This window comes from Triturus cristatus, chromosome 1_1 (assembly GCF_964204655.1).
Source record: "Triturus cristatus chromosome 1_1, aTriCri1.1, whole genome shotgun sequence".
Lineage (NCBI taxonomy): Eukaryota > Metazoa > Chordata > Amphibia > Caudata > Salamandridae > Triturus > Triturus cristatus.
Window position 1 is genome coordinate 540353512 of NC_140579.1, and position 16798 is coordinate 540370309.

Sequence of the window (16798 nt, forward strand, 5' to 3'; positions counted from 1 at the left end):
CCAGTTATTAATGTCGGTACAGTGGCACTAGAAACAAGCACAAGCTAATTAAAATAAGTAGCAGGCGGCAGTGAAAGCGATTTTGCGATCGCTATTGTTGGTACTGGGGAGCCAGGGACGAATCTCTGCGTCAGCTCAAAAGCCTGTGATTCTGGGCGAATCCCTTAATCTCCCAATGCCTAGAAATAACAAGCACGCGAAAAGAAAAAGTGAAAGTGATCGCGATCATGCGAAAACAAACAAGCCCGGCGGAGCGTGGCGCGCGCGCTTGGGGGCGGGGGAGCGCATTCCAGGCGGGGGAGCGAACCCTTTGAAGTGCTCCCAAAAAGCGGAGTGCATGGCGGCACCAAGCGCGTGATTGTGCGCGTGCTAGCAATGCAATCCGCTTTTTGGGAGCACTTTGAAATGCCCTTTTACAATAGTCTCGCTTGGCGATCGCTTACACAATAGCAAGGCGAGACCTAAAAATGGGCTTGTGATATTTTCAAAGTTAACCTTATTCAGTGTGGGTCTGCGTACTACATTGCAAGAAGCTGCTGAACCCAGACAGGCTAAGGTGTACAGCGCCCACAACTGGAAGCAGTCAGTCCCCAAAGAGGGGCAAACGGTGACAAACAGGTTGCAAAAGGATGTATGGTGGTTTTGATGTGTCCATCACTCATGTCTTTGTCTCCAAAGAGTCAGGACAATCTGCAAGAAGCTTGCAAAACAAAGATGCAGAAAAATGTGACGTCTTCTGTAGACTGGTGTGGTGATACCAAGAAGGCCTCCAGCTGACAGCCCGATTACTTGAAATTGTTTTTCAAAACCCTTAACCTTTGATAAACAGAGCTTTTTCATTACAGCACCATACAAATGTAATGGATACAGGATAACGCAGCGCCAAAAAGATGTCTTGTACTCCACATTACCCTCCACTTCTTTCGAGTGCTGTATCAAAGATGTTGTTTCTCCTGAAGTTACCTACATGTTCCTCATCTCACATAGGAAATGAAGAGTGTTCAGTGCTCCGCTTTTAGCCGAGACTGAACCTAAATGAAAGGTTCTGTGGGGAAACGCATCAAATGGTTGCATATTCAGACTTAAGGGTATTGCCATACAGAAAAAATAAGGAAAAACACAAGTCCGGAACAAAAAATATTAACAAAATACAAATCAATCAAAAATAAAGTGCCCGATATAGCGTAAACAATCAACATTTATATTTAAATTCAGATGCTGTAAATTCTAAAATTACTTCCAAATAGTGCAAATGACACAGTACTCCATGATTAGTGCAACAAACACATATCCGTCAAACAGATGCAAACAATGAAACTAGACCTGCAATAATTTAAAGAAGCTAATCTTCTGTTATTTAGGTATGTATGTATCTTTACACAAGCATTTCTAGAAAAACAGTGTCGACGTTTCGACTCAACAATGCTCGTGTCTAAAGATTTCAACAGGCAAAACCGTCCCGTCCGTGAGCATTAGAGTGCACTTACATGGATGGTTTTGCTGCCACCCACATTGTTCAACTCTGCACGGTTCATTGAAACTATTAAGTACCTAGACTCATATTCTTCTGGCCGCACTTGACCCTTTAGCACTTTCGAAAGAATTATGACGAGACTTATGATTTAGTCAGACGGTCATTGTGTCCTGATGAAAACCTTAGATAGTTGGGGGGTGGGTGAAATACTAGGTGAGAGGAGAGGTACTGCGAACAGAGCAGTAAACAGGTAAAAGAGTAGTAAACTATTTGGGGAATGTGGAAGATCCAGAAGGAATATTTGGGAAAGTGAGCAGTACACTGGGGAGGGGTGTCAGGGGCATACCTATTAATAACGCAGAAGGTGTAGGGCCATCGGGGTCTCCCACTGCAACCCAATAATGGAAAATGTTTACTATCAATTTCGAGGTAGGTGAGGTGTGTTTGCAGTAGGGTCCATGACACATTTCTTTACCAATGGCGGGGGGGATAGTGAGAAACGTATACAGGAGAATTAAAAATGAACTAGTGAGAGACAGTGTGGGGGGGCGATGTATTGAGGTTGACAGAGTACTGGGGGAGGGTTAAAGCTCAGATGTGGAAGAGGTAGATGTAGGATATGTTAGGGAAAGCATTATACTAAAGTAAGAGATCTCGACTTTACTCACCCTTTGACCACAAAGAAAGGGTCTTCCAAAGACATGTTGTTCCTACTTCCAGGAATCCAGCAGCTGAAGTCAACACCAAGCTAACCGAAAGTCCAAATGCACCCTTCCCATGTGAATAGGGCGAAAGCAATAACAAGCCCGGCGGTCGGCGGAGCGTGGCGCGCGCTTGGGGGCGTGTGCGTCTGCGCTTCTCAGAAGCGCGTCCACAGACCCCGATCGCTGCGCGTGCCCCGGTCTGTCTCCCTTGAGAGGCATCACGGTAACAATAGTTCTCGTTGGCGGCAGCACTTCGCGCTGCAACGCCAGCGAGACCTAATGAACAATTACACTTGTCTCCGTGACATACCCTATTTCTGTGCTACAGACATGTGTCCCACTGAGTTAGTGGACACGTCATTGCTTCAAGTTCCAGAAGGGTTTATTGGATGCAGAAACTATATCTCAGGATGAGAGAATTGAAGTGTGCTCCGGACGCTCTCAGTAATTTGAAAGGATTTATTGGTAACAGTGAGGAGGGACAGCTAGTTAATCCCAACAGAGGCCCAGAGGTAACTGCCTGTCCTGTAATCTCCGAGAGATTCGGGTTCCATGACAGAGCAGTGTTCTAGGCACGCATCACCACGTTTCTCCCTTTTTCCAAATAAAGAACAAAACAAACATAGAATAGGAAATTAGAAAACCTAGGAGTAATGCAATGAAATACAATAAGAAACATGTAAATAGAAGTAAAGTGTTAACAATGAAAACAAGAAGAACAGTATACTCTCCTCCCCTCTAAAAGAGAAAGAAGAGATTAATCACAAATAAAGTCTTGAAACTTGCTGGGGGTAAACTTGGTGCGGACACTTCTTCTCAAAGCTATGTGTGAAATTCCATTATCCACTTGTATGAATTGGTGATCGAAGGAGTTAGAAGCATTTTGTTCATTAGTGTTCATACCAGCACTGGGATCAAGTGCTAGACGAGAAATATTCCACCAATTTCCATCTGAAAGTTTTGCAGTATTTTTCCTGAGTTCCAAAATTTGTAAAGGTGCTTTAAATTTAGAAAAACCTTTCGCAACAAGACGTGGATTTTTAACACGAACCCAGTCACCTAACTTCAATCTGCTGCATTTTGAGTTGTCATGTACTCTTTTTGCACTTGAAGCATTCAAATTGGATTTGGCTATTTTCCATGATTCATTAATATTAAAATTTTTGTCAAGGCTTGCGGTCATCCAAAAAGGGCATAAATCAGTTGTTGCTTTTCTGCCTCGCATCAGCTCGAAAGGAGTTTTTGTCGTGACACTGTGAGGTGTCGTTCTGTAACTCCAAATTAACTCTTTTAAAGCAGTTTCAACATTCATGTTACACTTTAAAGTAGACTGGATACATTCAACTAGAATTCTGTTGAAGCGTTCTACTTTACCATTACTTTGGGGGTTATATAAAGGTGTTTTAATATGTTTGATATTAAATTTTTCTAGAAAAAGATTTCATTTCAAGAGAAATAAATTGCACGCCATTATCGGTTAGAATTTCATTGATAGAAACATTTGTAGTGGGCTCCATCACTCCTCTAACTTCTTCCCATCTTGATAAATGGTCAATCATAACAATGAAATATCTCAAATAGTTGGGTAGGACATGGTAGGGTCCTAAAAAGTCCACACCAACACGTTGCCAAGCTCTTCCTGGACAAATGGTGGGAAACTCAACCACCCCTTAAGTTTTTAAAACTTTGTCACTGACTGTGCATTTTCCACAATCACATACATACAAATCTATTTCATGGTCCATTTTAGGCTACTTTTCTTTTGGTGGAGGTGGAACCCAAATGACCAGAGTGAGCTAATTCAATAATACGTTTGTGGAAACAAGTTGGAGGAATTAGTTTATCACCATGCATTAGTTTACTACACTCTAAAGATAATTTGTCAGATACTTTCCAAAAAGCTTGTAATTTATCAGGTAAACTTCTTTCTTTCGGCCAACCAGAAGTAACCATTTGTATGACATCCTTTAGTACAGCATCATTGTGTAATTCTTGTACCCAATCGTTCTCTTCTTTACAAATGCTTGAGTCGCCAATGTAGGCAATAAAGCATTCTTCAATCTCTGACTCCCTATCATATTCATCACAATCTCCAATCGGGAGTCTAGAAAGACAGTCTGCTCTAGAGTTTTTTCCACCTGGAATGTATTCTACAGAGAAAGAAAATTCAAGTAGTCTTGCTGAAAGTCTGGCTATGCGGGCAGTGGTATGTTTTAACTTCCTTCCTGACAAAATTTCCACCAGAGGACGATGATCAGTCCTCAAAGTAAAAGGTCTTCCACACAAATAAGCTCTAAATTTCTCTACGCTCCATACGCATGCTAGGAGTTCTTTTCCTATAACAGAATATTTACGTTCGGGTGAACGTAAAGTCCTAGAGGCAAAACTAACAGTTGTTTCATGATTAATGTTGAGTTGGGTCAAAACTGCTCCTAAACCATATTCTGAGGCATCTATAGTAACACAAGTCTTTCTACCTTCTACAAATGATTGTAGTGCTGGTATCTTTTTTAATTTTCTCAAAAGTATGTTGACATAGGTCTGACCGTACACATTTTTCACCCTTTTTTAGTAAAACCTTAAAACATTCAGTAATTGTAGCAAAATTCCGCATACATTTTGCATAAAATTCACACAAGCCTAAGAAAGATAACAATTGTTCTCTATTTTGAGGAGCAGGCGCATCTACAATGCTTTTTACTAGACTAGGTTTAGGTTTTAGTCCTTGCTCAGAAAATACATGCCCAAGATACACAATTAATTTTGTTCTGAATCTACATTTGTCTTTTCGTAGCATGACACCTCTTTTTTCTAAGGTCTCTATTTATTTATTTAAGCACATTTATAAAGCGCATGGTTACACTCGGCCAGTGTGTCCCCGCACTGAGGTGCAACTGCCCTGATTGCTACAGCCTAACCTAGCCAGACCTGACTATCCCGGGGGGAATAGATGCGTTTTCAAATTTTTCCTGAAGGTGCCCTCCAAGGCCTCCACCCGGAGGCTCAAGGGGAGTTTGTTCCATTGTTGTGCAGCCAAAAAATCAAAGGACCGCCCACCCATTCTTGCTTTCTTAATAGCGGGAACGCAAACCAGGCCCGTCCCTCCTGATCTAAGGTGGAGTGTTGGAACATAAGGAATGAGTAGATCAGACAAATAGGACGGAGCTGTCCCCTGAATAATACGGTGAAAGACGCACAGTGCCTTGAACAAAACTCTCTCTCTTATCGGCAGCCAGTGGAGGGAAGCCAGCGCCATCTTAGAGGAGGCCCTCCTTGGGCGCATAAGAACCAGCCGAGCTGCTGTGTTCTGCACACCCTGGAGTCTTTGCATACATTTAGCCGTTGCACCCAGGTACAGGATATTGCCATAGTCAAGGTGCGATGTCACCAGGGCATGAACCATGGTCTTCCTGGCTGCAGTAGGCAGCATATCCAGGGATTTACGAAGGCCCCTCAGGACTCCAAAACAGGCGCCTGCCACCCGCCTGGTAAGGTGCTCAAAGGATAGCTTTGTGTCCAGCCACACCCCCAGGTTCTTCGCCTGAGCACAAGGCGTAGGGGTTGATCCCAAGCTCTGGGGCCACCAAGCCGATGACCACACCGACGGGGCTCTCCCCACCACAAGCACCTCGGTCTTATCGCCATTCAATTTCAGGCAGTTGTTAGCCATCCATGATGCCAGCTCTTGCAAGCATGCCACGAAATTGGAGGCTGCCGTATCCTGTGCCTGTGTCAGGGAGACCACCAATTGAGTGTCATCGGCATAGGACACAACCCTGATCCCAAATCCGTCAGCAATCTTCGCTAATGGAGCCACATAAAGATTGAACAGGGCCGGGCTCAGGGTTGAACCCTGCGGCACCCCCTGTTTCAGTTTGATGACTTTAGAATAGTGGGAGCCCTGCCTCACCTGAAAACTGCGCTCCGACAAAAATGATTTCATCCAGCTCAATGCACTGCCAGACACACCTCCTTTCCTCAGACACTGCACCAGAGTGTGATGGGCAGCAGTGTCAAAGGCGGCACTTAAGTCCAACAGGATCAAGGCCACCGTCTGTCCCACATCCACATATTGCCTGATGGTTTCTGTGGTGAGAAGCAGGGCAGATTCCATCGAGTGGAAAGCCCGAAATCCAGACTGAGTGGGATGCAGGAGGTTAAATTTCCCAATATGCGCCGTAAGTTGCATATTTACCACTTTCTCCGCGATCTTTGCGAAGTCGGCAGTAGAGAGATTGGACGCAGATTGTCAAGTTGGTCTGGGCCTATGTGCGGTTTCTTAGGTAGCCGAAGGACCACTGCTGCCTTCCATCTTCCTGGCACTGTGCATGTCCTAAATGAAACCTCCACGAGATGTCTAATGTATGGCTCCAATGTTTCTATGCTCCCTCTAAGCACTTTAGGGGAGGCCAGGTCTCTAGGAGAGCCCGACTTAACACTAATACAGATTTTAATTAGCAGCTCTGGAGGGGGAACGGTGAAGCTATCCAACCCTTCACCCTCTCGGACGTGCCCTGCCTCCTCCAACGTCTCGTGGCCTACTTGGGCGGAGTAAGGGAAGGTGGAATACATTTTCTCCACCTTGTCTGAAAAGAAATCTGACACGCGGTTACATAGCTCTTCTGAGCCCATAGCAGGTACTGCCGTTGTAGCTAGGGAAGATATCTCCTTGTAAACCCTAAATAGTTCCCTTGTCGAGTTTTCCGCCGGCCCAATTCTTTCAAGGTAGTATGAAGCCTTAGAGCTTCTAATAAGCCCATGATAGCTCTTCAACGTATCTTTATACTCCATCCTCCCCTGGTCCGTAAAGTCTTTCCTCCACCGCCTTTCCATGCGTTTACAGTCTGCTTTCGCCATTCTCAAGGCGAAAGCAGACTCTCTCTAGAACATTGTTTAGTGCAAAGTCATGTTCGTTTTCGCTAACAGCAAATATTAAAATGTCATCCTGAAAGATTGCAACATGTTCGTTACCAGTAAACATGTCTGACATGAGTCTTTGGAAGACTGCAGCGGCATGGGCGATGCCAAATGGCATGCGTCAAAATTGGAAAACTGCATCAGGGGTTACGAATGCAGTCAAATGACGGGAACTTTAATCTAACTCAACTTGGTGGTAAGCCGCTCTTAAGTCTAATGTGCTACACCACTTGGCTTGGCCAACTTTAGTTATTAGGTCTTCAATCCTAGGTAGGAGGTAGTTATCTATCCTGATGGCTTCATTCACACTCCTCATATCCACACACATGCGTAATTCCCCATTCTTTTTCTTCGCTGAAATAATGGGAGATAACCACAAAGTTCCATCAGTTTTTTCGATAATACCTTGTAAACACATATCATTGAGCATGGCAGAAAGGTCACTTCTCACACTGAATGGTATGTTACGTAACTTATGTTTGACAGGGGCAACATCATGTTTGACCTTAATGCGAAAGGTAAAGTCTGAAATTTTGCCTAATTTGTCATGAAAAACTTTACTGAACTTTTTGACCCAAGTGTTGTCGTGGTTGCTTACTGAACCTAGTCTTTTCTTTTCAAAGGAAATAGGTTGTTCTAAACCTGGTCTGATCGTAATATCAAATTAATTTGATGAATTAAGCCCAAAACATTGATCCCTTTTTTTGCGACATAAATTTTACCATTGATAGATTCATCTAAAATCTTAATGTCAGCCCAGAAGAAGCCAATGAGGTCTACTTTGCTTCCTTCAAATGCTACTGTAAGAATATCTGGAGGAGGTAAAGTTTTGTTATACCAGTATTTATCAAAAATATCATTGGAGATAATAGTTATGCGTGCACCAGTATCAACTAAAAGTTGTATAGCATGACCTTCAATAGAAACATTAAGATTTGGATCAATTACTAGGTCTTCATCATTAGAGTTAACACATCTAACACCTAAAAGTAATTCTTGGTTACCTTCAGGATTTTCTTCATCAAAATTATTGCCAAAATCATTTAAAACACAACGAACATTAGAAGGCTTGCCTGCTCTGCACATTTTTAGAAAATGGCCTATCTTTCCACATTTCTTACATTGTTGACCAAGAGCAGGGCAATATCTGAATGAAGAAACATGTGAAGGTGAACCATGCATGCCTAGAACACTGCCTGTCCTGGAATCTCTGAGGGATTTGGGTTCCATGACAGAGCAGTGTTCTAGGCACGCATCACCACACTTCTCCCTTTTTCCAAATAAAGAACAAAACAAACATAGAATAGGAAATTAGAAAACCTAGGAGTAATGCAATGAAATACAATAATAAACATGTAAGTAGAAGTAAAGTGTTAACAATGAAAAGAAGAAGAACAGTATACTCTTCTCAGTAATTTGAAAGGATTTATTGGTAACAGTGAGGAGGGAAAGCTAGTTAATCCCAACAGGGACTCAGAGGTAACTGCCTGTCCTGGAATCTCCGAGGGATTCGGGTTCCATGACAGAGCAGTGTTCTAGGCACGCATCACCACAAGAATCTTAGCCAAAAATGGAAACATTACAGACCTGAGGAGAACACATCACTCTGCAGCTCACACAGCTTCACTCCCACAAAAATGAATATTAGTGCATAAGTAGCCCACACTATTCTCACATGTGTTCAAACCATCACTGAGAGCTATAAGTGAGAATGAGGATATGCAAATGCAGAGCTGTGTGAGTTGATCTGAAGAACAGAAACTAAAGTTAGGATGCCTCAAAAGACTCTGATATGGGAATGCTGCATGAGAAATTATATATTAGAGTAAATGAGGGGGGAAAGTTGAGAGTATATTGGGTCTGTGACGCTGTCTCACATTTAAGGTTCTATGCTCCTAAGATCTTGTTATAAGCATCTTCAATTGAGCCTCTTCTAAGGAACCTATAGTGCTAACTGTATGAGATATTAGATGGTTGCTACATTTTGCATCATTAATATGTACGTTGTTGTGTAACTGTGCTCTTTATTCTAGGTGTGCGACAGGAGAGGCCTGGCAGGAGATTCTGCTGGCCTGCAGCTATGGGAAGCTGTGCGACCCTGAATCAGACTACAACCCAGGAGAGGAGTACACCTGCGGAACCAGCTTTGCATACTTCTATTTCATCAGTTTCTACATGCTCTGTGCCTTCCTGGTGAGTTTTTGCCATGCTGTTTCTGATCCTGTTCATCTCACTTATTCTTTGTCAATACATCACGATAGACCTCAACAGACACGCATCATTCAGACCTCATAATTCCCTCAGATCTTCTTGGCTAAGGTACAATGAGAGTGACTTATTGAAACCATGTTGATCTTCCAAGACTGTGCACTATCTAACGTCAAAGTATCTTTGTGACCGACCTCTTTGAGACTTCACGGACATCAATGCTAATCCCTGTGAGAGTAGCGTGAGGTTGCATTTCATCGGTAAGACTTAATTGTTCTCTGAGTCTTTGATTATCCCTATTGGACTTCACTCATTAATTTTCTGTGATACCTGTGATACATCACTTGCTTATATAATATGTCTGTGCTGAAACTTCACTGTGAGCCTCCTGTAACATCTCAAGGTTTTATTAGCCCTCATAGCACTACACTCTTCTCTGTGGTAGTTTGCTAACAACATTCAGATTTGAATGTCTGTGAGACTTCACTAATCTCTTTCATATGTTCCTGGCCTCTGAGATGTCACTGAAATCTGTAAATCCTCAATGACCTCTTTAAAGTTTCACTAATTCTAGTTTTACTCTTTCTTTTACATCTGTAGGAGTTCACTGACCTCTAAAACTTCACTTATTGCTGTAAGCTTTCTTTGACAACTGTGGGAGTTACCAACACCTACGTGAAACTTTAATAATATCAGTCTGATTTTACATACCACTGTCAGTCTCCTTTGCCCTCTGCAAAACATACTTCATCCCTGTGAAACTTTATTTTTCTCTATTTGACTTCTGTGGAATTCATGGCCTCTGTACTCTCCATCTCCAGAAATCAACTTACCTCTTTCATATACCACTGAACTCTGTAAGACACCAACTCTCACTGTGAGATATTTTTGATCACTATGAGACTTCTTGGATTTGAAAAATGAATGATTTTCATTTTCAGGCTGTGCACAACAAGAAGTATCAAGGGCAGTTGTGAGCACGTTTAACCTCTAGATTTAAACAGGAATTTCCTACATGCTCATCCAGGATTGAAGTAGACCCATCAAGAAGGGTGCTAAACATAGCCAACCTTTTTAATATGAAGCCAACAAATATAGTATTAGCTCAGCACTATTATCTACTTGGCACAATATCCAATGACATGCCTCAGTGTTTGCAAAGTTTTACTTTGCCTTAGTTAACAAAATGAGGCAAAAAGATATGACATGTTTGCAGTTAATGCATTTTCTCTGCATCCCCACTATTGTTTGTGTGCATTGGTAGTTTGAGGTTAGATTATCGTCTTCCAGCATCACTTACTGTGAGAAGTTGGCCTGGCATATGCTGGTCACTAGTTATAGTGGCCACCTTGCACCAGTTCAATTCGAATCTTATGGTAGATAGGTTTATGACAACCTTTTAAAGAAAGCTATCCTAGTGGTAGCTGTGGAGAGCAGCCTTCAGGCTAAGTCTCAGAGGAATGTAAAGCATCTTGTTTTACCTTATAATCTCTTGAATTACCAAATGAAAGGACACCACACAGGAATGTATATCAAATATATATGTATTTATTTCTAGACACACTCTACTAATCTCTTTAGGAGATTAGAAGTCAGGAACATATGCAAATATCAACGTTTCACAATACGTTAAGCACAAATATGGCTGGGGCCCTAGGGGCGTACCAGACCATATACTAAAAAAGAGGTTTAGGAAAGTCGACTTGCAAGGGGACAAGGCCTAGGGCCTGTAGAATCGCTGGGGCTTCACTAAAGCTTTACTCACCACATTCACCTACACTAGGACCTGCACTAGGACCCTTACCCACACTTCACCTGTCGGCTTTGGAATAAAGATCTCCATGAAGTAGGCCCCATCAAGGGCGCCTGATCGGGCATTGCAGCGCCGGCCCGAGTAGGAGCAGACCCGATAATGAAGCAAGACACCTACTTGTCAGGTGTGTGAGGGTCTTTTTTCCAACAAGGAGATTGCTCTCCTGTGTTTCACTGGGTTCAACCCTACAGTTATTACATGTCATCTTTTTCTTTCTGATAGGAACTTCATACTTAGTGTTCTCACATAGTCTTCTGGGCATGTATGCTGGACCTCATTATAAAAGCCCTTACCATTACGTCCGCTCTTTTTTTACTCAATTGTATGCACGGGTTTTTACCCGTGGGGTTTTTTCATTAAGGTTACCAAAAGGTTGCTATTAGACTCCTTTGGCCCATTCTTATTTTTCTCTTCTACTAATCAATCCAAGTAGGTTTTGATTGAATCCCCTTTTCCTCCACATGGAGGACTATCAAGGATTAAGCTTCGGTGATGAAGCAGCAGCGGAGATACTACGAGCACCGTCCCTGTTGGGATCTGATGGCAGTTCTGCCTCGGTCAGCCAATCAGAGGATTGGTCCTCTCTATCTAACATCAAGCATGAGTGACTTAAGGTTACTCTACAAGGGGCTATGATGACCGAATATTTGAGAGCCAATATAGCCCCCAATGGCCTTATTGTTAACAACTTTCCCCGTCTCTTCTTAGAAGACGCTACTTTCAAAAAGGAATGGTCCCTAGTTGCTTGGAAATGCACTAGGGACTGGCTGATTTTAATCATAAACACAGCTAAAAGGATTGCAGACGCCCTATTAATTAGAATCCAAGCAGCAGAGGGTGCTATCAAAGTCACAATTCAGACGGCAGCTTACAAGAGCAAATTATCGGAAATAAATGCGGAAATTGCAGAGAATAGAGAATACCTCATGAAACAAAAAAATTCTAAATTGCAAAAAGACATCCAGAAATTTTCAACCGAGAAAGTCTATCCCTATCTTAAAGCAGACTACACGAGTTCAGTAACTGGATACTCTTCAGATGATAGTTTCAATACTTCACGGAGGGGTTCCTCATCCAGTAACGACTCAAACACTGGAAGTTGGAACAATAGGAAGACACGCACCTACCAACCACCCATGTTTCCTTCTTACAATGCCCCGCCCTACCCGGGACCACCTTTCTGGCAATACCCATTATATCCACAAGGCCCACCACCCTTTTACCAAGCTGGACCTGCACCTCCTTTTTTAGACAGAGGTTGGGGCAGAGGAAGAGGGCGCAGAAGAGGCCAAAAAAGAGTGCAATGGCAGGACCAACCAACAGGATCAGTGGAAACCAGGAGTCAAACCAAGGGGAAAAGAAATTGATTGTCAATCTCTCTTCCAGAACTATTTGACATACTGAGGAACAGGTCTTGCAGAAAGGATTAGGCTTTGTTTGTGTTTGTAACAAGACCCTTGTATAACATGTTGGCATCACTGGCCTCTTCAAGCTTGCCTTGTTTTTCATTATTTACTAGCATCTTGCTGCACCATCGTTATCCTTATATTTTTTATATTGGGCTTCTCGTTATTCTGCAATTATACGATTTCGGGGGCACTTTTGTGATCAGAATTTACGCCATTCCAATATTTTAAACTATTCGATACAGCGCTCGCACCTTTAGGATCGCCAGACTATGATTGGTCCTTTTTCCATTACGTGACTCTGCTCGGGTCACGTTTACTCTTCCAACATGGCGCGAGTTATTGTACAGCGCTCTAGTTGTCAATTCAACCACCCGGAAGCGCAGGGGACACGTACTCCACGCCTTGCCTTCCTATATACCTTAGTCAGTAACCTTCCGGTTACCAGACCGTGTGGACCGGCCGATCCGGGTGGGGTAGGATTAACTCTCTGATTCAACTAAAAATCCATGAGTAACCTTGCCGCTTCTATTTATTTCTCTACACGCAACAGTACGGCCATATGTAGAGGCCTGCGGGACTCCCCGCTAAGATGGGCATGAAACCCCAGCAACAGTAAGCAATTTTAATTTTTAAATCTTTATCCAGCTTGTTGTTGTTGTTACCGCTTATTGGGTGAAGTAGACCTTTTTGCAAGGGTTTTTGTACGTCCGGTCAGCACCTTCGTACGCTATGCTTCCAGCACCATTTGCAGGGGTGGTACTAACTTAAACGGCCCCTCGATACATATACACGTGTCTGACCAATTTTACAGTGATATTAATTACACTGTTGATTACCAAGATGTTTTTATATTAGGTACTTTTTCTAATATAATCCTGAGTTCACCATCATTGCTGATTTTATTCAGCATCCTTTTTAAGAACTAACATGCTTTTACTATATATCAGGACACTAGATTTCAGTGTCGACAGCGACCGGTACCATTATGGCCCGGAACGGACTCAACAAGGGTGAGATACTTTCATGTGGTGTGTCTATCGGTTCATGAACAACTAGACCTTCCATGCCAAATCTCCACAGCGTAAAATTACCTTTTTATCTATTACTTTAATTTTTCCGTGTTCTTCATCACTATAGTACTTTCAGATTGATTGAATACTGTTTGAATGCATCAAGCATGTCACTGCCCTAGGGGTAAATTGCATGTGTTTGATGCACTATCACTAACTGTTGAACCAATAGTATTGGCTATCATTGATATGATGTTGTATCACTTTGCTTTTGACTGTTCTAACTGTTTTTACCATTACAGGTTAATACTTGCTAATCTTTGTTGATACCAAAGGTACCCCCACATTCTTTAGGGTGCTGTAAAGGTGGCCGCTTCTCACTGGCTGTGTTGGGTGACCACCACCAAAAAATGTGTAGGTAGAACAAAATAAGGTCCTGAGGAATTGCCATCAAGTTTGATAATAGGGCAAGAAACTTGTCGACCTCTTTTAAGCGTATTAATGCACAACATTGAGTGACGATACACGATTTTTTCATTTTAACTAGGGAAGTAGCCAACCTCATTAAAACTATTTTTGATTGGACTATTTTTTTCTATTTTAACTTCACTTTACTCACCACATTCACCTACACTAGGACCCTTACCCACACTTCACCTGTCGGCTTTGGAATAAAGATCTCCGTGAAGTAGGCCCCATCACGGGCGCCTGATCGGGCATTGCAGCGCCGGCCCCAGTTGGAGCAGACCCGATGATGAAGCAAGACACCTACTTGTCAGGTGTGTGAGGGTCTTTTTCCAACAAGGAGATTGCTCTCCTGTGTTTCACTGGGTTCAACCCTACAGTTATTACATGTCATCTTTTTCTTTCTGATGGGAACTTCATACTTAGTGTTCTCACATAGGCTTCACTAATCCACCCAAGGCAGGTAAGCAAAAGACCCACGGGAGACGCGTGCAGTGTGAGAACACAGCCGCGGGTTCCCTATTGATTTCAATGGAGCTAGTCGCGGTTGGATTTTTAAAGTTTAAGGGTACTTCTAGAGAGTCTACAAGCAAGCCACTTACAAGGTAAGTAGTTCGAGGGCCAACACCCACAGGAGCACTGGAGTGCACGAGTTACCTCACCCAGGGAAGCCGGGTGCATAGGTGTCTTTTGGTGTCTGGTCCGTCATCGTTTTCTATGGAAGTCGAAGAAGTTTTCCGGCTTGCAAAGACTGGAAAAGTGTCCGGTGGAATCCAAGGCTGGATTCAAGATGAAGAAGACCTGAAAGCAGAAGGGACAGTGTTCACAGTCACTTGCCAGTGACCCGGAGCCAGGAAGATGGATGCCCACGGAAGTCGGGTGATTTCAGGTGATCAAGGGTGTTTTGACTCTTTAGCCACGAGGTCCAGGAGGCGTCGACGACGACCAGGAGCTGGATTCGGAGTGTCCCACAAAGTCTGCAGCTTACTGAGGTGTCGGCAACCGGATTGGAGCCAACAAGCCTTGGCAACAGCAAATCTCGTGGAAATCGAAGAAAGTCAGCAGTGCAGACCAGCAAGGTCTGAGGGACTCACCCAGCGAGGGTAAGTCAGGGCAGGCCTGGAGAAACCAGGGGAGCCCTTTGGTTTGATGAGAAAGTCTTCAGGGGACCCACAAGCCAACCGGCAAGGGATCACAAAGACGCCTCGTGAGGATTCGCTTCACAGGAGCCCATGGTCACTCGGGACGAGGTAGGCCTCTGATTTTCGAGGGAAATCCTGCTGGAGGCTTGGCCCACACGTGGTCCAATGCACAAGTTCGTAGAATGTCGTGAAGGGGTTGCACTCGACAATAGTGCACGGTATTGCTGTTCCTCATTACTCGTGGGGTCCACTCGCCTCAGCTCTGCTGGGGACTCACTATGGCCGTCGAGAAGTCAGGAAATCCACTTCTGGGGCTGCAGGGACTTCGGACTCTGGCGGGAGCGGGAAAGTTTGCGACCGTAGATTCAAGTTTTTGGTGCCTGCCAAGCAGGGGAGTCACTCCTTGACTCCAAGGGAGATTATTCCGTCTTCCAGAGGTAGTGGAACGTCGAAGGGCCAGGATTCTTCTTGAAGAGCGTCATCCAGGGATATCTGATTTGCAATGGCAAGGTTTCCCTATCTTATACTTATGGAAAGGGAGGAACTAGCTCTATGACCACTCCTCTGGGAGGGTCAGGGGAGTGGGTGGTTACACCCACTTCCCTTTGTCCAGTTTCACGCCAGAGCAGGGGCAGGTAGCCCCTGAACCGGTTTGAGCTGTCATATGCACAGAGGAGCCTACTGCTCCCCCAGTGCAGGACTTCAAAGCACTCTAAGAGTGCACCCACCCAGCCCCAATACACTAAATCCTGTCTGGAAGGTGGTGACACCTCCCTGTGACAGGATGCCTATTGTTCGGCCTCCTCCACTGCGAGTTTCAGTCAGCAGCAGGAGGGCAGCCCAGTGTCTGTGCTGGTGGCATCCATTTTGTGATGCCAGGGCTCTTTCAGATTTCTACCGTGTTTCCACAGGGTGGGATTAGACTCCCACACCAGTTACTGGTGTGGGGGTATGATTCCAAGTTGCTTGCACCAAACACGACATGTTTTGATGCAGTCATTCCAAAGTTAGCATTTACCGCTAGGTTATAATGCACTGTGGATATGGTTTAACCGCATCCACAAACAGCCACAGAGAACAGACTCTGCCAGCTGTAGAGGGGCCCTGCTCAGGCAGAGGCACCCCCTCACATTGTAAACCAAGCACCCTACCCTCAGGATTGATAGGGCCTGCCTTAGGGGTGACTGATAGGCTTATATGTGTGTGTATGGTGAGATATAGGAACCTATACCTCAGTGAGGAGTGCTAACACTACCTCACCCAGGCTGCAGTAGCAGGCCTGTGGTGTCAGATTTAGTCTGCTTCCCAGGGGTGGCATAATACATGCTTCAGCCCCTGGTAGGCCTGTAAAGTACCTATGCCCTTGGTACCTAAGGTACCATATACTAGGGGCTCATAAGGCACCACAGTATCCAATCACTAGTGCATCTAATATGCACTCCAAGTTGTTGAGAGAACTGGGGCCCTGATTAGCAGGGACCCAGCCAGACTATAGTCAGAAACCAGTGTTAACATCAGAAAAAAAGTGGGGGCAATCAGTGTTCCCAGTAACGTGCGCGCCCGCGCACACGTCTGATCCCCCGAGCGCGCAGTGCTGCGTGTAGAGCGTGCATCCACAGCACATCTAAGGAGAGTATTCGCGCCGCCGCTTTTAGA

The 16798-nt window shown here is 44.1% G+C and overlaps 1 protein-coding gene across 1 annotated transcript in view; it reads left to right on the forward strand.

Moving 5' to 3' along the window:
- The window catches only part of CACNA1S (calcium voltage-gated channel subunit alpha1 S), a 753083-nt gene that overhangs the window by 629027 nt on the left and 107258 nt on the right, over positions 1-16798 (forward strand). Inside the window, exon 33 of the mRNA XM_085643164.1 lies at positions 9129-9288. Within this exon, the coding sequence (XP_085499290.1) occupies positions 9129-9288 (160 nt within the window). The remainder of the gene's footprint in view (positions 1-9128; positions 9289-16798) is intronic.